General features: G+C 49.9%; 1 protein-coding gene across 2 annotated transcripts in view; it reads right to left on the reverse strand.

The window, feature by feature from the left end:
* HCLS1 (hematopoietic cell-specific Lyn substrate 1) overlaps positions 1 to 25,848 on the reverse strand; it is a 35,873-nt gene continuing 10,025 nt past the window's right edge. The window contains exons 4-15 of one of the 2 annotated variants that reach the window (XM_035128421.2): positions 17,917 to 18,046; positions 16,763 to 16,873; positions 15,310 to 15,364; positions 12,954 to 13,064; positions 11,300 to 11,410; positions 11,060 to 11,115; positions 10,791 to 10,860; positions 9,407 to 9,588; positions 7,833 to 7,958; positions 6,178 to 6,535; positions 3,863 to 3,913; positions 1 to 2,102 (exon numbers count right to left, since the gene is read on the reverse strand). In XM_035128421.2, coding sequence (XP_034984312.2) covers positions 1,966 to 2,102; positions 3,863 to 3,913; positions 6,178 to 6,535; positions 7,833 to 7,958; positions 9,407 to 9,588; positions 10,791 to 10,860; positions 11,060 to 11,115; positions 11,300 to 11,410; positions 12,954 to 13,064; positions 15,310 to 15,364; positions 16,763 to 16,873; positions 17,917 to 18,046 — 1,498 coding nt within the window. In that variant the 3' untranslated portion in view covers positions 1 to 1,965. The remainder of the gene's footprint in view (positions 2,103 to 3,862; positions 3,914 to 6,177; positions 6,536 to 7,832; positions 7,959 to 9,406; positions 9,589 to 10,790; positions 10,861 to 11,059; positions 11,116 to 11,299; positions 11,411 to 12,953; positions 13,065 to 15,309; positions 15,365 to 16,762; positions 16,874 to 17,916; positions 18,047 to 25,848) is intronic. The other variant, XM_060279328.1, reaches the window with a different exon arrangement.

Here is a 25,848-nt window from a genome sequence, read left to right on the forward strand (position 1 = left end):
ACAGGATTCCTTGAGGCAAGCCATGCACTTTAAATGTATGGTGTGTCTGTGATCTTTGATTTGGTTCGTTGGCTTGGCTTTTATGATGAGGTGGTGATGAAGATCATTATTTATTCCCTGCCCATCTGACTCGGTTGCCCCAGATCTCGTTTCTGGCCCTGAGACCGCAGGGGAGGCGTGGTGACAATGTGTTCGTGTGTTTAATGGAGTCAGAAAATTGCCTTCCTGCAAGCTGGCGAGTCTTCCAATATGTGCTGCTGGAAGCCTGTTGCAAGTGAACAATGCCCTAAAATTAACGGAGGTTTTAGGGCCACCCAAAAGCATCTGCCCACAGCCGGGTGGGGATTGTGAGACCTTCAGAAAGAGGAGTGGTGAAAGCTTCACAAGTCTCACTTCATTTTTAATAGCTGAGGGATCAATGTGGGGGAGTATTCTTAGGAACCCTGAGGACTCTTTTGAAATGGAGAGGCACCAACTCAGAACACTGCCTTCCTCAACCTGGCGCCCTCCAGATGCTCTGAACCACAGCTCCCTTTAGCACCAGCCATCGCAGCCGCATGGGGCTGAGGGAACTATAGTCCAAAACGGCTGCAGAGCTGCAGAAGGCTGACATATGCTATCCACCACATGCAAGAGTTTTGAGTTGATATAAATGACTTTATTCTCTTTTTTATCCTTTTATGCACACCATGTATGATGAGTCATGCATGTTTTCCCCCTGGCAGAGCATTGCAAGATGAGCAACACAAAAAAGAAGCAGGGATTCCCCTCTGTGGGATGGAACACTGGGACAGACAAGTCACAACAGTTCCTAGAGTGTCCACTAACAGGAACTCACCTGGAGGGACACCTGACTAAGTTCTTGTTCCTCCAGATATGCAGATGAGATGGATTAGCTGGGACAAAAGCCCCTAGCCAGCAGCCATTCTCTCTCTTAGCCTTTTCTCCTTCGATGGGAACACATCTCCAGAGAATCTCCAGATAGGATGGTTCTCCCTCTTGGCCTGCAGCCAAGAGAGAGACCAGATGGAGCCTTACTTTACTAAGTAGTCTCCACATGTATATATCTGTAACTTTTCTACGTAAGCCTGCCTTTCTGAGATTATGCTGTTAACTCAGGATGAAACTGTAAGTAAACACTATCTTATTTTATAAACACTGTGTTGTGTATTTCTTTTAAGAGGGACAAAGGGGACTTTGCCAGGAAGCATAATATTTTACAGGTTTTAGCAAACCTGAACGCACTCGCTTTGCTGCGCACAAAAGGGGAATGTCACTCTGCTGATATTGGAAGCTTGCTAACACAAGCTTGGATAGGATTTATCTAATAATATATCCTAATCCACATCCCTAACATTCCCACACCCTCTACCTACGTTACAAGGCGTGTGTGTGTGTGTGTGATCCAGCGATGCAGCATCTGAGGTTGCCCAGAGCAAGGCAGCTGAGCTTGTGTTTTGCACACCCACTCTACCCCTTGAACTTCACTGCCTCCTTCCCGGAATTTTCAAACTTCCAACTGCGTTTCTGATTTGTGCATCATTGTATTGCTTCGAGCGATCTAGAGGTGGGGTTTCCTTTGCTGGAGGTTTTCAAACAGAGATTATGTAGCTGTGATTCCTGCACTGCAGGGGGTCAGACTAGATGACCCGCAGGGTCCCTTCCAGCTCTGCAGTCCTATGATTTTGTGGAGAGCTGAATTAGGCAGCTGCGGTTCCCTCAGAAAGAAAGAACAGGAAGGAAACATCAAGCCCAGAGGCAGCCTGAGCAAATTCAGAAACTGTACTCGGAAGGAAAAGCAAATTTCTCTCTCTCACTGAATTGGGAGATGCATGCGAGGGGAAAGCCAAGCTCTTCTCCACTCCGGGGCTGGATTGGAGCCTATCGGTGTGAAACAGAAGGAAGCCGGGTTGTGGGCACAGAGGGGTTGGGGCACACAGAGTTTCCACATTACAACGGAGAGCATCACGGAAGCAGCTCCACGTAATTGGCTGGGAAGAGGCCATGCCGGCCTTGGCAGGATCCACGCCACCAGCCCTCGTCCACCTGCTCGATGTCCGTGATGGTGTCTCCAGGGTCAAAGGAAATCTCATCATCCCCCTCTGACAAAAAGGGAGAGGGAAAAAGAGGATGGGTGAGTCAGTTGCGATTGCTGTGGGCACCACAGCAGGGTTACAGAAGTGTCAAAGCAATGATTCTTCAACATCAACTTCGTTGGACTGGTCATGTTGTGCGGCTGCCTGATGATCGTCTTCCAAAGCAACTACTCTATTCTGAACTTAAAAATTGAAAGCGTAATGCTGGTGGCCAACAAAAGAGGTTTAAAGACTGACTCAAGGCAAATCTAAGAAAATGTAGTATAAACACTGACAACTGGGAAACACTGGCCTGCGAGCGCTCCAATTGGAGAACAGCCTTGACCAAAGGTGTCATGGGCTTTGAAGAAACTCGATCTCAGGACGCAAGGGAGAAACGTGCTAAGAGGAAGGCACGCTTGGCAAATCCACACTGTGATTAACTTCTGCCTGGAAACCAATGTCCCTACTGTGGAAGGACGTGTGGCTTCAGAATTGGCCTCCACAGTCGCTAACAGAGTCACTGTTAAAACTGTGTTTATGGAAGACAATCTTACTCGGCTACGAGGGATCCCCAAAGAAGAAGAAGAAAGAAGGGGGGTCTCAGTTGTACCAATTGCCTCTCCGTTGTATCGGCTTGGCACCCCCCATCTGTCTTTCCGAGTACAAAGCCCACCCTGAACCTACGTAGTTTTGCTCCTGGACGTAGAATCATAGAATCATAGAGTTGGAAGAGACCACAAGGGCCATCCGGTCCAACCCCCTGCCAAGCAGGAAACACCATCAAAGCATTCTTGACATATGCCTGTCAAGCCTCTGCTTAAAGACCTCCAAAGAAGGAGGTCTTTAAGCTTGCTCTTTAGGGGTCAAGGACCTGCAGGTGCCAACCCATAATATACACCTGTGATGCATCACTTGACGGCTGCAACCATTCCTGCATCAGAAAAGTCTGGTTGCAGCAGTTCGTGCCTTGCTTACTTCAAGGCTCCTTGAACCTGGAATGCGCTCCACAGGGGGCTTCCTTTGCGTTTGATCCAGAAGCCGCTGTGAGCGCAGGATGCTGCAGTGCAATTGCTGGCGGGCACAAGGCCTTGTTAGCATATAACACCTGCGCTCAGAGTTGCCGATTTGGGACAGGTTCAAGGAGTAACTATTAATATATAAAGCCTTTAACAACCTGGGACCAGTTTACCTGCCCCACATGTGCCTACTTGTGTTGACTGGCAGAACTGGCACTGCTACCGCTATCACATGATACCCATTTATATATCTTTGGAACTCCCTGCCTATTGATCTCAGGCAGGTACCTTCACTGCATGCCTGCTAAAAACTGCTTCGACAAGCTTACCCCTTTGCTTAGAAAGTTGGTGGCAGTTTGAACCTGTTTTTAGTCTACGGTTATCTTGAATGTCTGGAATTATTGCTGTCCACTTTTATTTCGGGTAAGTTTAGTATCCTTTTTTGCAAACCGCTTTGAGGTTTTCTGACCACCAAGTGGTGTGTGCATTTAATGAATATTTAAAAATACCACACTCCTCCTGCCCCTGCCTTTCTGAACCCTAGGGAACCCTCCCCCCAAATATAACATAGCCACTTATCTCCTCTTCTCAACAACCTCTCCGTGACAATGTTGTATTAAAGGGGGTTGGACTAGATAAGACCTGGGGTCCCCTCCAACTCTACCATTCAATGGTTCTATGGTGTCTGCTGTGGGTGATCTCTCCAGAACCCCATCACCACCACCCTCACACCCCAAGCCCCAAATGGATGCAAAACATTTGACTGACCTCCCTGGTAATCGTAGAGGGCCCGAGCACACAGCCCTGACTGGCTCGCTCCTGCAAGGGAAGAAAGTGGGGTGAGCTGACTTGCACCAAGCATGGAAGAACGCCCCAGGCACTTAGCATTGCCAGGTGCATTAAAAGGCAGCCCTCCATTTGCCCCCCCCCCAACCTCAGCTGCACTGATATCCTCTAGTTACAGGTAGGTAGCCGTGTTGGTCTGAGTCGAAACAAAATAAAAAAATTCCTTCAGTAGCACCTTAAAGACCAACTAAGTTTATATTTTGGTATGAGCTTTCGTGTGCATGCACACTTCTTCAGATACACTAGAAACAGAAGTGTCAGACCCTATATATATACAGAGGGTGGTGGGGGTGGGTGGGAATGGGAAGCTCTCTATATTGGACAAACAGGCCAAACCCTACGCCAAAGGATAAATGGACATAAATCTGACATCAGGAACCATAAGACTGAAAAACCAGTAGGAGAACACTTCAATCTCCCAGGACATTCTATACAAGATCTCAAAGCAGCTGTTTTATTACAGAGAAATTTCAGGAACAGACTGGAAAGAGAAGTTGCTGAATTGGAAATCATTACCAAGCTTAAAACCATGGAAGCACCTGGGATGAATAGAGACATCGGATTCTTATCTCATTATGCATGATCAAGCTTTCTTTAGCACCTCAGTCCAGGACTAATTGCAGCCATCAGCAGCCATTAACAGCCATCCACAGGTTTACCACTCCCATCAGCCCATCACCCATTCCCACCCACCCCCACCACCCTCTGTATATATATAGGGTCTGACACTTCTGTTTCTAGTGTATCTGAAGAAGTGTGCATGCACACGACAGCTCATACCAAAATATAAACTTAGTTGGTCTTTAAGGTGCTACTTTAAGGTGCTATTTTGATATCCTCTAGGTTAGATTATTGCAAGGTGTTATCCATGGGACTTGCCTCTGAAGACAATTTGGAAACTTCAGCTGGTGCAGAATTCAGCAGCCACGTCGCTAATCAGGGCAAGACAGTTTGAGCATATTATGCCAATCCTGGCCCAGCTGCACTGGCTGCCAATTAGTTTCCGGGCCCAATTCAAAGTGCTGGTTTTGACCTATAAAGCCTTAAATGTCTCAGGACCGCAATACCTCAAGGACCGCCTCTTACCAGACCCTGAGATCACCTTCTGAGGCCCCTCTTTGTGTGCCCTCCTCCCTGAGAGGTCCGGAGGGTGGCAACACGAGAACAGGGCCTTCTCTGCAGTGGCTCCCCATCTGTGCAATGCTCTCCCCCAGGGAGGTTCGCCTGGCGCCTTCACTATACACCTTTAGGCGCCAAGCAAAACCGTTCCTCCTCAACCAGGCCTTTGACTGATTAATATCCTGCAGCCTTTTAAATGTGTTTGTGGGAGAGGTGGGGTTATAGTTTTGTTCTGTTCTATTGTGTAGGTTTTATTCCGTCTTTTTTTCTTTGCTCAACCACCCTGAGATCTTTGGATGAAGGGCAGCATGCAAATTTAACAAATCAATGAATATCCATAGGAAGAGCCACAGCTCAGTGGCAGAACACCTGCTCTGCATGCAGAAGTCCCACCCCCAGTGCTTTTTTCTGGGGGTACACAGGGGAACGCATACTCCAAAACATTTTTTGAATCTAAGTTTGGCCTCGTTGAGGGGCAGTATTTTAATATGAGTTGGAAAATGAGAGTACCCCGAAACATTTTTTTTTAGAAAAAAGGAACTGCCCCCCCCCATGGTTGAGCCGGGACACTGAGGTCCATCTCCAAGGGCCTTCCCTCCCTGCGAGAAGTGAAGTTGCAGTGAAGCAGGCAGAGGGCCTTTTCAGTGGTGGCACCCGCCCTGTGGAACACCCTCCCATCAGATATTAAGGAGATAAAGAACTGCATAACTTTTAGAAGACACCTGAAGGCAGCCCTCTTTAGGGAAGTTTTTAATGTCTGGTGTTTTATTGCATTTTTAATATTTTGTTGGGAGCCGCCCAGAGTGGCTGGGGAAACCAATTTATTACAGTGGTACCTCCGGTGGCAGACAGGATCCGTTCCAGAACTGTGGTCGGATCCCAAGGTTTTCGCAACCAAAGGTGCCTGTTCTGCGCATGCGCGCGTGGGGCGGTAGAGCCCTTCTGTGCATGCGTGCGGGGCAAAACCCGGGGAAATACTTCCGGGTTTGCCGCATGCGTATCCCGAAGGATACATGACCAGAGGTGTGCATAAGTAGAGGTACCGCTGTATTATCATCATCATCATCACTAATGGCAGCACCACCAGGTAGGGCTAGGAATGCCTCCATTTCTCTCACCTGCCGAGGGCGCTCCCCCGCGGTTGCTGAGGACCTGATCCGGGATCACCTCGTAGTCTTCCTGGTCAGCATCCAGAGCATTGTCGTAGATGCTTTCGTCCCCATCAAGGCCGCCCGGCATCTCCTCGTAGTCCCCACCGTCGGCGTAATCCTCATCCAAGCTGGGCGGCTCCTGGCGGTCAAAGGGCCCCCCAACTTCCTCATAGTCACCGCCGTAGTCCTGGCTTTGCGTGTCTACAGGTTGCGGCGGCGGCGGCGGCATGTAAGTCGGCTTGGGGGGCTCTGCAACGCCCTCGTCCCAGGGCAGGCTCCGTGGAGGAAGATCTGGAGGGCGTTCCTCTTCCTCTTCTGGCGCCGCCTGAGCATCGGGAATAGGGGGGGGGGAATGAGAGCCCTGCCAGCTCAGAGTGATTCACCTGAGTTTATTTTTATTTTTTAATTATTTTTATTGGTTTTACATATAATCACATTGCATAACATCCTATCCTCTTATTTTATCTCTTTGGCTCAACTGAACCTAACGGCTTCCCTCCCTCCCGTCTGGTGGTTTACAAAATTAAACTTTGCGTCTTTACATTTCGCTTTGTTTCCTATCCTTGTTATATCATTACCTAAAATATTACATTACTCAACCTGAATAGGTAGCAATTTCATCTTACAAATCTTCAGATAACCCTGCCAGTGATGTTCATTGCTTACAGCTGTCCTTCAAATATACCGTGTTTCTCCAAAAATAAGACACCGTCTTATATCTATTTTTCCTCAAAAAAAGCCACTATGGCTTATTTTCAGGGGATGTCTTATTTTTTTCCCCTCCTCCTCCTCCTTCCGCGGCCGGCATTGCTGCTGCGCCTATCACTATGTCTTATTTTCAGGGTATGGCTGATATTCCTTGAATGCTTAAAAATCCTGCTACGGCTTATTTTATGGCTACGTCTTATCTTCGGAGAAACAGGGTAATATAAATTTGTTCCAGTCCTTTTGGAATCCTTGGTCTCGCTGGTTCTGGATTCTTCCCATCGGTTTTGCCAGTTCTGCAAAGTCCATCAGCTTCACCTGCCATTCTTCTTTTGTTGGTAACTCCTGTGGTTTCCATCTTTGGGCTAACAAAATTCTTGCCGCAGTTGTTGCATATAAGAACAATTTTTTATCTTGTCTTGGTATCTCTCTACCCACTATCCCCAATAAAAACGCTTCTGGTTTTCTTACCGAAAGTGGTTTTTAAACATTTTCTTTAGCTCATTACATATCATTTCCAAGAAAGCTTTTACCTTTCTTGTCCACATGTGGTAAAAAGTACCCTCATTTTCCTTGCACTTCCAACATTCATTTTTTGCTCTATACATTTTAACCGGTGTTAAATACCACCTATACATCATTTTCATAACATTTTCCTTAAGCGTGCTGCTGCATGCAGTAAAATTAATACCTTCATTCCATAACCTTCACCTAAGCTTAAGAATATAAGAATTTCAGGTGCTTGTAGGTCAGGCACCCCAGACCCACCAAGTGTCCTTATTTTCCAGGGACAGGAGGTCAGTCCACAGACTGAAAGGAACTCTCCAGTCCCCTTGGCCACTTTACACCTCTTGGGTGGCCCCTCTCCATTGGTGTTCCCCAAAGCATCGCCATCTTGGCCATGCGTGAGCCCTTACCTGGTGCTCAGGGGCTGGCGGTGGCACAGGGGGCAAGCCAAGGACCTCTCTGTCCATTTTCATGGGCCCTGGCAAGAGTCTTGGGGCTGGAGCCTTGCTCCTTGGCTCCTCACTTCTCTGGGTTTCCTGAAATGATAAAATGAAAGGATAAAATTACTGTATATTCTGCCTTTTTCCCAGAGAACTTATACAGATCAGGTAAGATACAAAAAGCTGGAAACATAAAATGCAGTAGTTTAAAATGGGATATCAGCTCCACCCAAGGCGTGATGGAGAACAGCAACAACGAGGAAAAGATAGACATAATATTTTACAAGGACAGGAAGAAACAACACGGACAGAATAATTGCCCCACACAGGAAGAACAAGGATATAGTTTGAATGCTTCACCTGTAGTTTTATAAATCATTTAATGAATTGATACGAATGGAAGTCGTTAATACTGCAGTTGTTGTATAAGGGATTGCTATTTTGACTGGAGTGTAATTGAAGTTAATAATATTTTGGAAGGCAGGAAAAAAAATCATCAAACCATCAATTCTAGCATGGGGGGGGGGCACCTAAATTATAAAATTTGGTATCAGAATGATTGGTAGCCAGTGCTTTAAAAAAATGTTAGGGGTACTCTCATTTTGACTCCATAAAACCGCCATTTTATAGTTTAAATCGGGGGAAATAAATACAGTAAATGGACAAGGATTCACAAAATGTTTAGGGGTAAGCGTACCGCTGCATCCCCCCCCCCCCAGAAAAAAAAGCACTGGTCTTAGTAATTGTTTTATAATTTGGCATTGTAATAACGAGGCTATTATTGGATTGTTGTAATTGAAAACTAATTTTATGACAGTAGTTTAAAGGGGACCAGAGGAGGAGCAACTGCTGGGAGGAAAAAACGCCTTGGGGCATCTGCAACGACACAACCGGACGCCTCCGCCTGCCCCAGATGAAGACCCCCCCCCCTCTCAGTCTTCTCTTATCCAGGCTAAACACACCCAGCTCCCTCAACCGTTCCTTATAAGCCTTGGTCTCCAGACCTTCGATCTTCCTCTCGCCCTCCGCTGCACAATGCATGGTATGGACGCCCCCTGCGATGTTGCTCAGTGGGAGATTGGGGTGATGTGTAATGCCTGCCTGACCCCCCCCCCACACACACACCTGAAGGCAGCTTAACCTGAGATTAGCCAGAGGCCTGGCCGGGGTGGAGGAAGGGGGGTTCGGTGGGGGTGGGCCGCCCCGGGTGTCACCACTGAGGGGGGTGACAAAATGCCGGCTGGCACTCACTGCGGGGCCTGCAGCAGCGCGCCTGAGCCACGCGTCTCTCCTGGGAATGACACGGTGGCTTGGGCGCCCGCAGGCTCCGCGCTGCCCCAAAGGGTCCGCCCGCCACCTCCCCCTCAGTTGTAGGGCGGCTGAGTGGGAGGAAACAGGCAGACTCCTCAGAAGCCCAGGGGAGCATCCTGCCCCACCCCTGGGCGCAGCTCACATGCGCCACCCCAGACACCCAATCGGCTTGCTCTGCCGCTGGGCCTGGCTTGGACTGGTCCACAGAGGACATGAATGACCATGCGCCTCACCTCCTGCTCCTGTTGGCCTTGCTCCTCCTGCTCCTGCAACTGCTTCTGGGCTGCCTGGCGCTCCTGCTTCTCCCGGGCCTGCCGACGCGCTCGCTCCTCCTCTGCCCTCTTCCGGTTATCTTCCTCGGCTGACTTGGCCATGCTCTCGAACCGCTGCCTCAGGTTCCCTGCTCCAGCAGAAGCTGGTGACAATGACAAGGTTCAGGGTGAGGACTTGGTAGTGGGGGCTGTGGGGGCCTCCCTCCACCCACACCCACTGAATAATACAGTTTGTTATAAAAACTAACAGCCTCGTACCCAACGTAGCGCAGGAATTCGAAGAGGCAAAAGAAAACAGCGCAGTTTTGAAATCAGTGCAGCTTCAAGATCAGTGGTTAAAATCAGTGCCGTTTCAAAAGGTTCAGTCCACCATCTTGATTCAGAATGGTACTCAATTTTATCCCAAGGAAGGTGAAATCAGTAATTTCAAGAACCGTCATGCAAAATTGGGTTACGATCTTTTAGGGGGCATCTTAAATGCACAATGAACCAACCAACAACGTTCTAAAATATATCATATGTGGAGGGTTGGTTCTGAGGGTCATGAGCATAGCCAAAATTACCTTTACCTTGGCTGGCAAGTGGGGGGGGAGGGTAAAGCCCCGTGGGGAGGCCCCTTCCCCTGGTGTCTCCACTGCCTCCCCTCACTCTTCCACATGTGAGCAACCTGTCGACAGGAGGAGGAAGCAGGCAGGCAGGCAGGCAGAGAGAGAGAGAGAGGTGAAGGCAGAAGAAAAAGGCTGGAGTGGAGCTGCAGCCAAGCGTGTATGACTGAATTCTCTAGAGTAAAATGCATGCATGATGCAACTTGACTTTATAGTGGATCGTGGAGTTGGGGGGGGCTTGGGGGGCATCTTCTCCAGCTCCCTGGCTCAGTCTAGAGCCCATAGTACAGGAGGCACCTACCCTTTCTGGACGGCTTGCTAAGGGGCTGGTGCAAATACAGTGGTGCCTCGCTAGACAAATTTAATTCGTTCCACGGGTCTTTTCTTATAACGAAAAATCCGTCTAGCGAATCCCATAGGAATGCATTGATATATTTTTTTTATTTTTTTGCCCATAAGAACGCATTAATTGAATTACAATGCATTCCTATGGGAAACCGCGATTCGCTAGACGAATTTTTCATAAAACGAATTCATCTAGCGAGGCAACCTCCGCTCGAAAAATCCTTTCGTTAAGCGGAAATTTCGTTAAGCAGGGCATTCGTTAAGCGAGGCACCACTGTAGCTCCCTTCCAGCAACTAGGGGGTCTCGATTTCTAGGGGTTTTTCCAACATCACTCATGGATCATTGTGGGCATCTAAGCACTGACCTTGACAGGTTGACCTGGGAAGAGACTTACCGGCCTCCACAGGCATTGTCTTCTCATACGAGGAAGTTGGAGCTTCCATCTCGTTGAAACCAGCAGCGCTCTGCAAAGAGAGGTTCACAGTACACCCAGCTAGCCAGGACGGAGGTGCCACAGGTTCTCCGCAAGAGGCTGTGCATCATTCCCTCCCAGAACCAGACTCTGAGAAGGTCAACCATGGGCGCTCACAGGATCTTATCAGGATGGATTATTTGCCCCATAGAGGGCATTTGGTGGAGGGTGGAGGGGTGAGCTCTGCTTACCTTGTCCACCCGGTCCTTCTGCACCCCATAGCGGCCCCCAAATCCCTTGGCATGATCTGCAATGTGGGAGGGGGGAAAGGGAGCAAATGAATTGCCCTCCAGAAACCAAGCCACAGGAGCCTTTCAGCAAAGGCAAGCCCATCTCCATGATGGGCTCTATACATTTGACAGCCTCTTCCAAGGGCTTCACCCCACCCCACCCCACATCATTCTCTGAACCAGGGGGCAGTGGACACCGACCTGTCTGGGACTCGTGGGGTTTCGATTCCTCCTTGTGTGACCAGCTCAGGGCAGACTTGTCTTGGCGGTCTTTTTGCACCCCGTACTTGCCCCCAAAGCCAACGGCGTGATCTGCAAGGGGGGCGAGTGAATTTCAGAAAGATCATAGAATCATAGAGTTGGAAGAGACCACAAGGGCCATCCAGTCCAACCCCCTGCCAAGCAGGAAACACCATCAAAGCATTCCTGACAGATGGCTGTCAAGCCTCCGCTTAAAGACCTCCAAAGAAGGAGACTCCACCACACTCCTTGGCAGCAAATTCCACTGTCGAACAGCTCTTACTGCCAGGAAGTTCTTCCTAATGTTTAGGTGGAATCTTCTTTCTTGAAGTTTGAATCCATTGCTCCGTGTCCGCTTCTCTGGAGCAGCAGAAAACAATCTTTCTCCCTCCTCCTTCTCTCTGTTGACTCATGTCAAGTTTGTGGTCTACCAAGACTCCTAGATCCTTTTCACATGTACTGCTCTCAAGCCAGGTGTCACCCATCCTGTATTTGTGCCTTTCATTTTTTTTTGCCCAAGTGTAGTACCTTACATTTCTCCTTGCCATGGCTCCAGCCCACAAGAGCTGACCCCATTTTGCTCCGTGGTCTGCCCCACATCAGAAGGGATCCATTGTTCTCCTGGTGGCCAATCAGGTGCCCCAGTTGGGAAGCTCACAAGCAGGCCAAGGCACAACAGCCTCAGTTTCCCCCACCTGGGATTCATGGGGTGCCCAAAATAGTGGGATGGGAAGGAAATATGCCTGCGGGGGGCCACTTCATCCCTGTGGTTTGGAGGTTAGCAACCTCTATTCTATAGGCACAAGCTCTCAGGTTTCCCCCAACAACTGAGCTATGGATAGTTAACAGAGGATCATAAAACGACTCCAGGGTCCTCTCCAACCCCCTACAATGCAGGAATCACAGCTAAGGTAGTCCTGGCAGATACCTATCCAGCGTCTGTTTAAAAACCTCCAAGGTAGGATAATCCACCACCTTCTGAGGGAGAGTCTGTCCCACTGTCAAAAATCTCTTACTGTCAGAAAGTTCTTCCTAATGTTCCACAGAATCTCATTTCTTGTCATTTGAAAGTATCCGTTTGGGAGTCCTCTGGAGCAGCAGAAAACAAGCTTGCTCTCTCTTCCATGGGACAACCCTTTAGATCTTTGGCTCCTATATCTCCTCTCAGCCTCCTCTTTTCCAGGCTAAACATACCCAGCTCCCTCAACCGTTCCTCGTCAGGCTGGGTTTCCAGACCCTCGATCATCCTGGTCTCCCTCCTCTGCACATCTTCCAGCTTGCCAATATCCTTCCCAAACACAGGACTCCAGCCTTCCACAGCCAGGTGTCCTCCAGATGTTATTGCACCCCAACTCCCTGTGGCCTACATGGCCAACAGCCAGGGATGGTGTTTAGCAATCCTTAGACTTCACCAAGTTGAGGAAGGCTGGGCTCAACAACACAACATAGCTGCCAAGTTATCCCTTTTTTACAGGGATTTTCCCTTATGCTGAATAGGCTTCCTCGCGAGAAAAGGGAAAACTTGGCAGCTATGCAACACAATGAAGGCTTGCTTGTCTCGTTCCAAGAGCTCCACCCACATCGTTCTCTGAACTGGGAGGCATTCGACACCCACCTGTCTGGGACTCGTGGGGTTTCGATTCCTCTTTGTGCGACCAGCTCAGGGCAGATTTGTCTTGGCGGTCCTTTTCCACACCGTACTTGCCCCCAAAGCCAATGGAGTAATCTGCAAGGAGGTGAAACCTGGTGAATTTCAGAGAGATGCAGACCCTGTTGGATATACTGGGGGGGGAGGGGCAAATCATAAATGGCCTCAGCCAAGTCTCCACCCCCATCGTTCTGCCCGGACACTGAGGTCCAGCGCCGAGGGCCTCCTGGCGGTTCCCTCACTGGGAGAAGCAAAGCTACAGGGAACCAGGCAGAGGGCCTTCTCGGTAGTGGCACCCGCCCTGTGGAACGCCCTCCCATCAGATGTCAAAGAGATAACTACCTGACATTTAGAAGACATCTGAAGGCAGCCCTGTTCAGGGAAGTTTTTAATGTGTGACATTTTAACGTATTTTAAATTTTTGTTGGAAGCCGCCCAGAGTGGCTGGGGAAACCCAGCCAGATGGGCGGGGTACAAATATATTATTATTATTATTATTTGTTCCAGAAACAGAGAAGTTTCAAGAAGCAGCAGAAGGCTGAGATGGCTTTGTCTATGCAAGGACATTTTCTGTGGAAAGTGTTCTTTGGACAAGCGCAGTGGGTAACAACGGTTCTGTGTAACTTGTCGTAAGTTGTTGTGAGTCTTGCAGTGAGAGAAGCAGAGAGAGTCTTGGACTCTTGTTGGACTCTAAGCAGGCTTGGCCACAGCAGTGGTGAATGTCTGTATATATTTGCTACCAATATGCTTTTATGCCTGTCAAGTAAACTTCTACACTTGACCGAATCTTTATGGCGTCCATGAGTGTTTATTGCCTACTGTGTGTACCCTCAACCCTGAAGATGCTTCCAAGGAAGGAGCTGTGTTGAGATGTAACTCTGCTGAGTATGGATACCGGCACACACGCACAGCGAAAGTGATGCTGGATCCAATCCTTCTAAATCATCCAGCAGGCGGTGATGGGTTGATCCAGCAGAAACAGCTGCAACCTACAAGAGCTGGGCCACCTCAGCAGAAATGGCAGGAGTGAGATAGAGCTGGGAAGCCGAGCTCCCTCCACCAGCTCTGCAGAAACAGGCCAGCCCCATCAGACCTCCTCTCCCCCCCTCAGCTGCCACCGTGGGGCTCTCAGGATGCCTCAGAGGAAAAGAGATGGCAAGCAGAAAGCTCCTTTCATCACCGTTGCTGAAGGCTCGGCTCTCAAGAGCTGAAATATACTCGGAGTCGAGAGTGAATTTCATGCTCTTTATTCAGCTCTTAGTCATCAAGGAGAAGAAGAGAAGAAGAATGGCCCTTTTCCCAAAACCATCTGCTTATATACATTATTTACACAATGGGCTTCACTTGATTGGCTACTTCAGGGCTACACCTGTGGGCCAATCAGGTTGTGGATTCACTTCCACCTGGAGTTGGATTGGGTGGCTCCTGCGGACCAATCAGACTGCTGATTCTGGATCCTATTGTTCTATGATTCCGCTCAGTACATGAGAACCAAAGGAGTGCTCCTCTGGGAGTGAAGCCAAACTGCTGCATTAGCAGGACCAAAGTCACTTCCCTGGGGTGCAAGCCTGGGCATTGTGTTTGGAAGCCCTGGGCTCCCCAGATGACAAGACCCCCCTCTCTCTCGGCCTTGTTGATGTGGTTGAAAGAAAAGCAGAGTGATACGTTCGGCACCAGCTTGGCTGCAGAAGTTGCTGGAAGGAGGCGTACAAGGCGCCATCCAACCGTCTTCTAGGAACAGCTGGTTAGAAACTGGTGCCTGAGTTTTTATTTTTCCTCTTCCCTTCCTGCCCATTTTCCCTCGTGTGTTGTGTTTTTTAGACTGTGAGCCTGCAGGTAGGGACTGCCTTGTTCTGACCGTGTGTGAGATGATCTGGAAGTCTTTATGGCTGAAGTGTGGCACACCAAATGCTCAAAATAGAGAGTGCTCTCTGCGTTCCATGCTGAGCTGAACTCCAGTAGGAGACAACATTCTTTTGCATCGCCTTCTGGTGCATAGCTCTATCTATGTGCCTCTATCGTCACCCTCTAGCCTGTCCTCCAGCCATGGACAAATGTGGTCTCCTGTGCTTCTCCATATGCTCAAAATGCCTCTTCCCTCTCCAGAGGCCTTGAAGCACATGGAGAGAGAGGCAGAGGGATGGCTGCAGTCAGACATTTCCTGAACCAAGAAACAAACCAAAACACAAACGCCCTTCAAAAATCACACTTCTCCAAATTTTGTGATGCAGCACTCCAATGTTTTCTGAAAAACAAAAAAATGAAGGGAGGAAGGGGGGAAAGGATGACTGAGAGGAAGCAGCAGGAATCTCTCCAAGCTTACCTTTCTGGGAGGTGTGCATCTCAACTTCACCCTTGTACTCAAAACCGAGAGCCGACTGTGGGGAACAGAAGGTGAGGAAAGTTGCTGTTGCTGTTATAGATACTGTACATATAAAACCCACAGAGAACAACACAAGGAAATAAAAGGGACAACTCTCTGCCCCCAAGAGCTTGCAATCAACGTGCTATGCGTGGGGCAGGCAAGTGTCATGATCCCTCAGCCTAGCAATAACCTGGAGACAGAGGTGGGGGCTTCAGGTTGGGGAGCCACGTCAGGTTCAAAGGATCATAAAATGTCTGGAGAGAGTCCGGATGCAGTTAGAGCAGTGTTTCCCAACCTTGTGCCTCCAGATGTTTTGGGACTACAACTCCCATCATCCCTAGCTAGCAAGACCAGTGGTCAGGAATGATGGGAATTGTAGTCCGAAAACAGCTAGTGGCACAAGGTTGGGAAACACTGAGTTAGAGGATGGGTGGTGGTTAATGGATCGAGGTTGTTGTTGGGGAACAAGGGTTGGGCAGGTGTGGGGGACTCCCTGGTCCTGAATGGGGCAACTGTGCCCCTGAAGGACCAGGTGTTCAGCCTGGGAGTCATTTTGGACTCACAGCTGTCCATGGAGGTGCAGGTCAGTTCTGTGTCCAGGGCAGCTGTCTACCAGCTCCATCTGGTACGCAGAATGAGACCCTACCTGCCCACAGACTGTCTGGCCAGAGCGGTGCATGCTCTGGTTATCTCCCGCTTGGACTACTGCAATGGGCTCTATGTGGGGCTACCTTTGAAGGTGACCCAGAAACTGCAACTAATCCAGAATGCGGCAGCTAGACTGGTGACTGGGAGCGGCCGCCGAGACCACATAACACCGGCCTTGAAAGACCTACATTGGCTCCCAGTACATTTCCAAGCACAATTCAAAGTGTCATTGCTGACCTTGAAAGCCCTAAATGGCCTCAACCCAGTAGACCTGAAGGAGCGTCTCCACCCCCATCGTTCAGTCCAGACACTGAGGTCCAGCTCCGAGGGCCTTCTGGCGGTTTCCTCCCTGCAAGAAGTGAGGTTGCAGGGAACCAGGCAGAGGGCCTTCTTGGTAGTGGTGCCCACCATAGCTGCCAAGTCTCCCGTATTCCCCGGGAAACCCCCGTTTTTCCAGCCATTTCCCACTGGCAGCCCAGATTTTTAAAAAACCCGTAAATCCCCCGGATTATTACCGGCCCGGGAGGCTCCTTCTGCACATGTCTGGAGTCTCTGGACATGCACAGAAGCAATTCCTGGCGCTGCAGCCATTTTGGAAATGGGCAGAGCATGCGCAGAAGCAACTTTTGGTGTCGCTCTGCCCAGTTCCAAAATGGCCGCAGTGCGACTTCCGGTTCCGCGCAGCTGCCAATCCCGGATTTTTCAATCTGGAAGTTGGCACCTATGGGTGCCATATCAAAGGTAAACACAACTAGACACTCACCTTGTCTGCTCGGTCCCTCTGCACCCCGTACTTTCCTCCGAAGCCTTTGGCTCCATCTGTCTGAGATGAGTGCATTCCCACTTCAGCAACATACTCATGGCCCAGAGCACTCTGGGAAATCAAGACAGAGCGGTGTCAAATCCTGCCAGATAATTCTGGGCAGATAATTCCAAGGGTGCCCTGGTTGTTTGGTTGGTCAGCTCCCCACCCCTCTCTGCAAGCCACTTTGACAGCTGGGGGAGGCCCCCGATGTTAATCACCTGACGTCACGATGATGTCATGATAATGACGTCACGATGATGTCATGATAATGACAACTTCAAAGGCCTGCTCAGCAGGACCTACTCTCAGGCAAGCACACAAAGGACTGAACTCTTAATGTCATTAACTTGAATTTCACCATCCTGAAGGGTAGTAAGAGAAATCCATCGGAAACAGGAGCGGAAATTGCTGCAAATCTCACGTTCGTCCAAGATCGGAAACAGAAACCACGCAAGAGAGTACGAGGTGGATTTGTTAGTGTTGGGTTTCATCAGTCTGCAAATGTTATGTAAATAGTTACACTATTTGATGCATTGCTTTTGACGTTTCCCGTCCACTGAAATGCATTTAAACGAGGCAATTAATTACATTAGTTTCAACCATTGTGGATCCTGAGATGCAGGGCCTGCTCAAAAGGTTTTGCTGCCTAAAGCCAAGGGCATGAAGTTACCTCCTTCCAGTCTCATTTCACGTACAAAGGCGCAGCAGCTTATTGAATCTTATTTCAACACCCGCTATTGCAAGGACAGTGGCCTTGTTTTGTGCGTGCAGGGTAGGGTAAGCTGCACAGCAAACACAGAGAGCTCTCTCTGCTCACCGCCCCTCAATATTTCCCGTCTGAGGCAACGGCTTCACTCTGCCTCGTAGTAGGGCCAGTCCTCAAATAACATAGGTTTTAGCAGAAACCGAACTGCAGTGGAACGGAAACATCTCAACAAACCCAGGATGTGATGGAGACTGTTGTCTCCTTATATTCCTAGTGGTGAGGGTGAGGGTCCAGGTTACTAGCGTGGAAAATGGGCCCTTGCTTCTTGGACACACACACACAAAATACACAAACAAACCCACATCCTTTGTAGCATCCAAAGAACAGCGCCCTCCCCCTTTTGCACCTTGTCCATGCGGTCCTTCTCCGTGCCAAACTTGCCCCCGTAACCGTAGGACGCCTTGGGTGCTGCCTCCAACTCCTTCTTCTTGAGAACTTCATGTTCCTCGGACACTTTGCTCCTCAGCTTGTGGATGCTGGAGAGCCAAAGCACAAAGGGGGGGGAGTTTGAAAAAGGAGGCAGGGCTGAACGGCCCCCAACCCAGCGACCATTTCAAGGCAGCTCCCTTCTCTACTCTGTCCGCCCCATCTCTAGAAATGCGGCGTTCAATTTGCAGCCATCTCCAGGCAGAACTGAGGTCACTTCTGCGTGGCCCGTTTATCTAGCTTTCACCCTGATAGGTTAGCAGGGAGATTGGATGATGTTGGCTATTCAACAAGCATTTATAAAAATCATAGATTTGTAGTGTTGGAAAGGACCCTGTGTCAGTTTGCATTTCTTGGTACAGAAAGGATTGATCTGACGTGAAAGAGATCTTTCCTATTCTATCTAATTCAAGAGGGTTCTGGAAGCTTTTCTGTGAAAGAAACAAGCAGAGGGTTCACAACGTTTGGGTTATTCCTTCAGAGAAGCTGACTTAAACTGGTCCTGTTATCTCTTTCAGTCAAGGTCATGCTGACTATAAAAGTAAGGCAGGAAGGAGCCTGGGTGTCGCTTTTTCTTTCTATCTCTCTTCCTTCTGGTGTGGTGTTCTGCAGTGGAAAAGCAACATGCTGCAGCCCTGGAGCAGAGAACAGGTGGGGCGGTGGCTGGCGTGCATCCTGGGGCTGTGGCATGTATCCCGGCGGGGCAGCCACAATGGCACCCTTTCCCCAGGCAGCGTGATCCCAGTGGGGTGCCATCGTGGCTGCCCCTCCCACCCACGCTGGGTGCCCCGCCCCCAGAATTCACACCACGCCCCCAGAATGTGGACCACACCCCTTTGGACGGCGCGTCACACCCCCAGGACGCACGCCAGCCCCGGCCCCGGTGCCGGAGCATGAAGCTCCGCCACTGCCTTTCCCCAAATGGTACCCGGGGCAGCACACTCCCCCCGCCCCCCGCCCCCCATTGTACGCCAATGGTGTTCTGTACATAGTATGCTTAGCGGTAAGGATTTAGACTTATTATAAGTTATTGTAAGTTTAAGTTACATCTGCTGCAACTGGATTTCTTATAGACAGTGCCAATCCTGAATGTATTGGATTTGTGACCATGATGCTCATTTGCCTTCAGTAGCAGTAAAGCTCTGCTGGATGAAATATTAATTGCCTCTGGTCTATTTTTGCGGAATCCTGCAAAGTGTTTAAGCTTTTACTCTGCTAACTGTACATTACAGGGACCCAGGTGGCGCTGTGGGTTAAACCACAGAGTCTAGGGCTTGCCGATCAGAAGGTCGGTGGCTCAAATCCCTGCTATGGGGTGAGCGCCCATTGTTTGGCCCCAGCTCCTGCCAACCTAGCAGTTCAAAAGCACGTCAAAGTGCAAGTAGATAAATAGGGACCACTCCGGCGGGAAGGTAAACAGCATTTCCGTGCGCTGCTCTGGTTCGCCAGAAGCAGCTTTGTCATGCTGGCCACATGACCCAGAAGCTGTCTGTGGACAAACGCCGGCTCCTTCGGCCTATAGAGCGAGATGAGCGCCGCAACCCCAGAGTCGGACACGACTGGACCTGATGGTCAGGGGCCCCTTTACCTTTACCTTTCTAACTGTACATTGGAATCTGCTCTGGATCAATATTGAGTAGAATTCCACGGCACCCTGAAGGTCATCTAGTTCACCTGCTGCAACACAGGAATCTTCACTCGAGCATCCCTGACAGATGGCCACCCAACATCTGTTTAGAAGCCTCCAACTAAGGAGAGTCCACCACCTTCTAAACGCGTCGGTTCCACCGTCAAACGACTCTTGCGGTGAGAAAGTTCTTCCTAATGTTTAGCTGGAATCTCCTTTCACGGATTCGAATCCGTCGGTTCTGGTCCTATTCATTCTGGTTGATTTTACAAGGAAGTTTCAGGTGGTGTTGTGTCAAAGCAGGAATCATCTCACGCTGGCTGCGCAGTTCATTTTCCTGCCTCTTCCCTTATTGCAAAGAAGTCTGATCTTTTGGGGAAGTGCGTTTTTGCACTAAACCTCCCAATCAGAATTTGCCGGCATGCGGCTGAATCTCACCCACAAATAGCAACATTCTGGAAGGGCCCCAAAAAGGGCTGTGGAGATGGAGCTTCTGCAATCCCAGGTGGAAGAGAATCCTACAAGTGTAGGACAACTTTGCAGGTTATAGAAATACTTAGAAATTCCTTCTTTGAGCAGCACCTACTTAAAGCACGGAGCTCGCTCCCAAAGGAAGCAACAATGGCCACTAACTTTGATGGTTTTAAAAGAGGAGAGGCCTGGGGAAAAACGTATAAAGATTTGAATAAATAGTGGGAAATGATTGTTGTTAAAAAAATTGAAGTTATGATATTGAGATGTATAGGACTTGATGGACTGTTTGAAAGAAAGATTTTTAATGTGTGACATTTTAATGTATTTTAATCTTTGTTAGAAACCGCCCAGAGTGGCTGGGGAAACCCAGTTGGATGGGCAGGGTACAAATAAATTGTTGTTGTTGTTGTTGTTGTTGTTGTTGTTGTTGTTGTTGTTGTTGTTGTTGTTGTTGTTGTTATATGTGAGATTGGATTCCAGGCCAAGACCAGACAGCCCCTAAGGAAGGAAGAAGCCTCGGCCAAAGAACATAAAGAAGATTGGCAAAATAAGTTTTTGAACTAGGCAGGACAAATTATTACAAAACGGGCAATTGTTTAAAGCATATGGTATTTTTAAAGCTTTGTGTACAGATTTTTACATTAGTATAACTTTTTAAAGTCACTTGTAATAAGATGAAGGTTTTAAAATTGGATTGTTATGAATATAAGATTTTATGGACGTGCATAAACAAGTATATTATAATGGAACCAAGAGGGGGAGGGGAAGTCGATCAAAATTTATGGTTTAATTTGGTTATGAACTTTCTCCCCCCTTTTTTGTATTGTTATTTTTGGGAAATCAATAAATTGTTATCAAAAATAAATACAACAAAATTAAATAAACGAGGAGGAGGAGGAGACTATCCATGAATCCTAGCCACGATGGCCTTATTCTGTCTCCATGCTTGGAGGCCGCAATGCTTCTGAATACCTGCTGCTGGAAAATGCAGGGAGAGAGGAGAGGACTCTTGGGCTCAGATCCTGCTTGTAGGCATCCCTTTGGGGCATCTGGTCAGCCACTGTGAGAACAGGATGCTGAACAAATGGGCCACTGGCCTGATCCAGCAGGTTCCTCATATATGCTAATGAAGGAAGGTCTTGCTTCTTGCCTCCATGCAATGACACTAGGATTTTGAGCATGCAGCAGATTCACTGAACCCCAAAGAAACAGCTGCTGGATTAGTTTTGTGGCAACGGAGGCCTAACCTTCGCAATCGGTGGCAATGGTGTGCAACTGCAATTCTTGCCAATGAGTCGGTTTTCCCTCTCCCTCTCTCTTTCCAGAGAGTACAAAAGCTTGCATCCTCTTCTGTGACATTTCGGTTGGCCCAATAAAGGTTTTGCCCCTAACATGGGTCTAAATAGAGGAGCAACTCGTAGATTTTTTTATATATAAATACAGTGGTACCTCGGGTTATGTTACCTCTGGGTAATGTAATTGTGCTTCCGCCCTCCTCTCTCAAGTGGTATGCGGGCACCATGGCAATGTCACTAAGCGCATTCGTTATGCATGGCCCTAACAAGCTGGACCGCGTGGCCCAAGTTACGAATGCGGCACCCCCAGAAGTGTATACTTCCGGGTTTCGCCGTGTGCATGCGCAGCAGCGCTCTGCATGCTTCGCGGTTGTGCAGAAACGCTCTATCGCGCTGTGCGCGTGCGCAGAAGTGGTGCCTCTGGATACGGACTTTTCGGGGTAAGTACGGACCCCCGAGACGAATCAAATTCATATCCGGAGGGTCCACTGTAAATACTAAGAACACAGAGATCTTTTAGAAAGAGGAAGGAAACCATTTGCTCACTCAGATTTCTGAGGGCAGAACAAGGAACCAGTCGCTGCAAATCACAAGGAGTTAGATGTCATTCCTACATTGCTGGGGAAACTGCCCCACATTGGCACATAGATGTTGGGTGCCAGGTAAGTCAATTATCTCTCTTCAGCCAGGTGGACCCCAGACAAGCCAATGCACCTATTAGCGTCCCCTTCCTCTCCCAGAGACTTTTCTTTTTGTGGCTGACCTGCAAAAGCCCTTATTTGGCAAAGCTGTTCGCTGAACACACACCACTTCCTTTTCCTGCAAGAAGCAAGCACAGCCATGGCAACCCCAGAAGATGGCGTGACGCAGGGCAGGAACCTCAGCCCAGCTCCTGCCACACCGGCCCTGAGCGTGCTGAAGGGACCGCTTCCTGCATCACTTCAAATCACAGCCCAGAGGCACTGCTGCGTCTGGGAGCAGACAGAGTCTCCCATGCAGATCCTTGCACCCGTGCTCAAGAACAGGGCAGCCATGGGACCCACTTTGCAGAGGAGAGACGTCTGCTCCATCTTGACAGGGGAAAGTCCTCTGTCTGAAGGAGAACTCTGCCTGAAGGTCATGGAATCATAGAATCGTAGAGTTGGAAGGGACCCCCAAGGGTCATCTAGTCCAACCCCCCTGTTAATGCAGGAATCCCAGCTGTCTGTTTTGCCTATGTCCATGTGAAAGATGAAGAACCCTCAAAAGCCACAGCTGCTCTTGCTGCTGCTGCTACCGATTTGTAGCGTGAGCCAGCCAGCCAGATCTTTCGGCCATGAGTCTAATCCTCCCTACAGTGAAATGCATGGTAGTTCTGTTAATAGTAATAATTTCTAAATTGGCATCTAATTTTATATCTGATATATAAAAGGTAAAGCTAAAGGGACCCCTGACCATTAGGTCCAGTCGTGACCGACTCTGGGGTTGCGCGCTCATCTCGCATTATTGGCCGAGAGAGCCAGTGTATAGCTTCCAGGTCATGTGGCCAGCATGACAAAGCCGCTTCTGGCGAACCAGAGCAGCACATGGAACGCCGTTTACCTTCCCGCTGTAGCGGTTCCTATTTATCTACTTGCATTTTGACGTGCTTTCGAACTGCTAGGTTGGCAGGAGCTGGGACCAAGCAACGGGAGCTCACCCCGTCGCAGGGATTCGAACCGCCGACCTTCTGATCAGCAAGCCCTAGGCTCTGTGGTTTAGCCCACAGCGCCACCTGGATCCCTATATATCTGATATATAGATACCTGCAAATTCTATGCCCACCTGTGTCCTAAGAATCACAGCATTGTAGAGCTGGAAGCAATGCAAAGCCATGCCATGCCCCTCCTTCTGTCATCTCTTTTTGGAGGGGTGTGCGTGATGCTTTTAAGAAGCCCCCCTGTTCAAATGTCAAAATGTCAAGCTGATGGAATACGCAGAAATGGCAAGACTGACGGGTAAGATCAGAAACCAGGAGGACCAAAGATTGGAATAACTTCATAATACAGTGGTACCTCGGGTTACAGATGCTTCAGGTTACAGACTCCGCTAACCCAGTGAAATATACTCGGAGTCAAGAGTAAATTTCATGCTCTTTATTCAGCTCATAGTCATCAAGGAGGAGAAGAGAAGACGAATGGCTCTTTTCCCAAAACCATCTGCTTATATACATTATTTACACAATGGGCCTTGCGTGATTGGCTACTTCAGGGCTACACCTGTGGGCCAATTATATTGTGGATTGACTTTTGCTTGCAGCCTGATTGGCTGCTCCTACAGGCCAATCAGGTAGCAGATTCACTTCTGCCAGCCGCCTGATTGGCTGCTCCAGCAGGCCAATCAGGTTGCGGATTCACTTCCACCTGGAGTTGGATTGGGTAGCCCCCGCTGATTCTGAATCCTATTGTTCTAGGATTCAGCTCAGTACATAACACCCCTCCCCTCTAAGTTCCAGTCCTGCCTGGGAAGTTGCATTCGTAGTCCCCAAGGCCTGCTGGCCGCCTCCGTGTGCGTTGTGGCCTGGGGTGTTCCTTGGTCAGGGGTTCTGGTTCTGGCTCGTGTTCCGAGGCTGCTGGCTGTGCCGGGGCTGTCTGGTCTGGCGCCACTGAACCACTAGGTTGTAGCTCTGGTTCCGGTGTCCTTCCAGCCTCGGGGCGCCCCTCTGTGCCTACTGCTTCTGCTTCCTCTGCCCACCCCTCTCGCTCTACAGGCCTCACTGCCCTGCTGTCCCCTTGGGACCCCTCTGTCCCGCTCTCCTCCCGGGTTCCTCCTGGGAATCGTCGCCGTATCTGGTCGCAGTGGCGGCGCCAACATTGCCCCCCTTCCGTTAGTACCTCGTACGACACGGGACCGGTCACCTTGGTGACTGTGGCGGGTACCCATGCTGGGCCTGCCCCAAAATTCTTTGCATACACTGGGTCCTGGGCCACAAATGTCCGGGGGTTCCTGCCTTTCCCCACCACTACCTCATCCTGAGCTCTGTCGGGGTGAAGTCGGTCCAGTCTAGTTGCAAGGCGCCGGCCCATTAGTAATTCAGCTGGGCTCCGGCCCGTCGTTGTGCTTGGGGTGCTGTGCTGTGCTAGAAGAAATGCGGCAAGGCGGTATTCCCAGTCCCCTTGTGTCATGCGGCGGAGGCTGTCCTTGGTGGTCCGCACCATGCGCTCCGCTTGGCCATTGGTGGCAGGGTGGAATGGTGCTGAGCGGATGTGGCGGATGGCGTTCTGCGCTGTGAAGGTCTGGAACTCCTCTGACGTGAATGCGGTTCCATTGTCCGAGACGAGGGTGTCAGGGAGCCCGTGGGTCGCAAACAGCTTACGTAGTACCCGGATGGCTGCCGCCGTAGAAGTGGATGGTACCAGTGCGACCTCCAGCCATTTGGTGTAGGAATCCACCACTATGAAGAATGTTTTTCCCTGGAAGGGGCCAGCGAAGTCCACGTGCAAGCGTGACCATGGATGTCGGGCGGACTCCCAGGGCTGGACTGGGGCCCTTGGGGGATCCGGGCGGGATTCTTGGCAGGTCTGGCAGTGTTGGACCCAGGCCTCTATCTCTCTGTCAATCCCCGGCCACCACACATAACTCCTGGCAAGGGCCTTCATCCTCACTACCCCTGGGTGTGTCTCGTGTAGGGCTGTGAGGACCCTTTTGCGGAGGGGCTGGGGAACAACAACCCTGCTTCCCCATAACAGGCACCCCTTGTGGGCCGACAGTTCATGTTTGCGGTTTGTGTAGCCAGCGAATTCTGGCCCGGGGCTGCTGCTGGGCCATCCTCGCCACACCCAGTCCAGGACCCGGGAGATGACCCTATCTTTTGTGGAATGGTGCGCAACTTCTTGTGCCTGAATGGGTCGGTCGGGAAGCAGCTCCAGGGTCATAACCTCTTGCGCAGGCGCTGGGTCGGGGCCTGTTTCTGGTAGTGGTAGCCTGCTGAGGGCGTCTGCGTGGCCCATCGCCTTCCCAGGGCGGTGGATTAGTGCATACTGGTAGCCGGCAAGGAAAATTGACCACCTGAGGACACGTGGAGACAACACTTGGGGGGTCTGCTTCTCAGGGGCAAACAGGCCAAGCAACGGCTTGTGGTCAGTCACTATGGTAAAGGGCCGCCCGTACAAGAAATCATGGAATTTTTTTACGCCCTTCACGATTGCCAGACCCTCCTTGTCAATCTGTGAGTAGTTTCGTTCGGCTGCAGCAAGCGTCTGGGAGAAGTATGCCACCGGCACCTCTCTTCCATCCGGGAGTTGGTGTCCCAGGACAGCGCCGATGCCATAGGGAGAGGCGTCGCATGCCAGCACCACTGGCAGCCTCTCGTCGAAGTGTGCTAAGACCGAGTTCGAGACGAGCAAGTCCTTGACTGCCTGGAATGCGGCCCTTTGTCGCTGGCCCCACACCCAAGGGGCCCTTTTATCTAGGAGTCTGTGTAGGGGCTCCGCTACCG

This window comes from Zootoca vivipara, chromosome 10 (assembly GCF_963506605.1).
Source record: "Zootoca vivipara chromosome 10, rZooViv1.1, whole genome shotgun sequence".
In the NCBI taxonomy this organism is placed as follows: domain Eukaryota; kingdom Metazoa; phylum Chordata; class Lepidosauria; order Squamata; family Lacertidae; genus Zootoca; species Zootoca vivipara.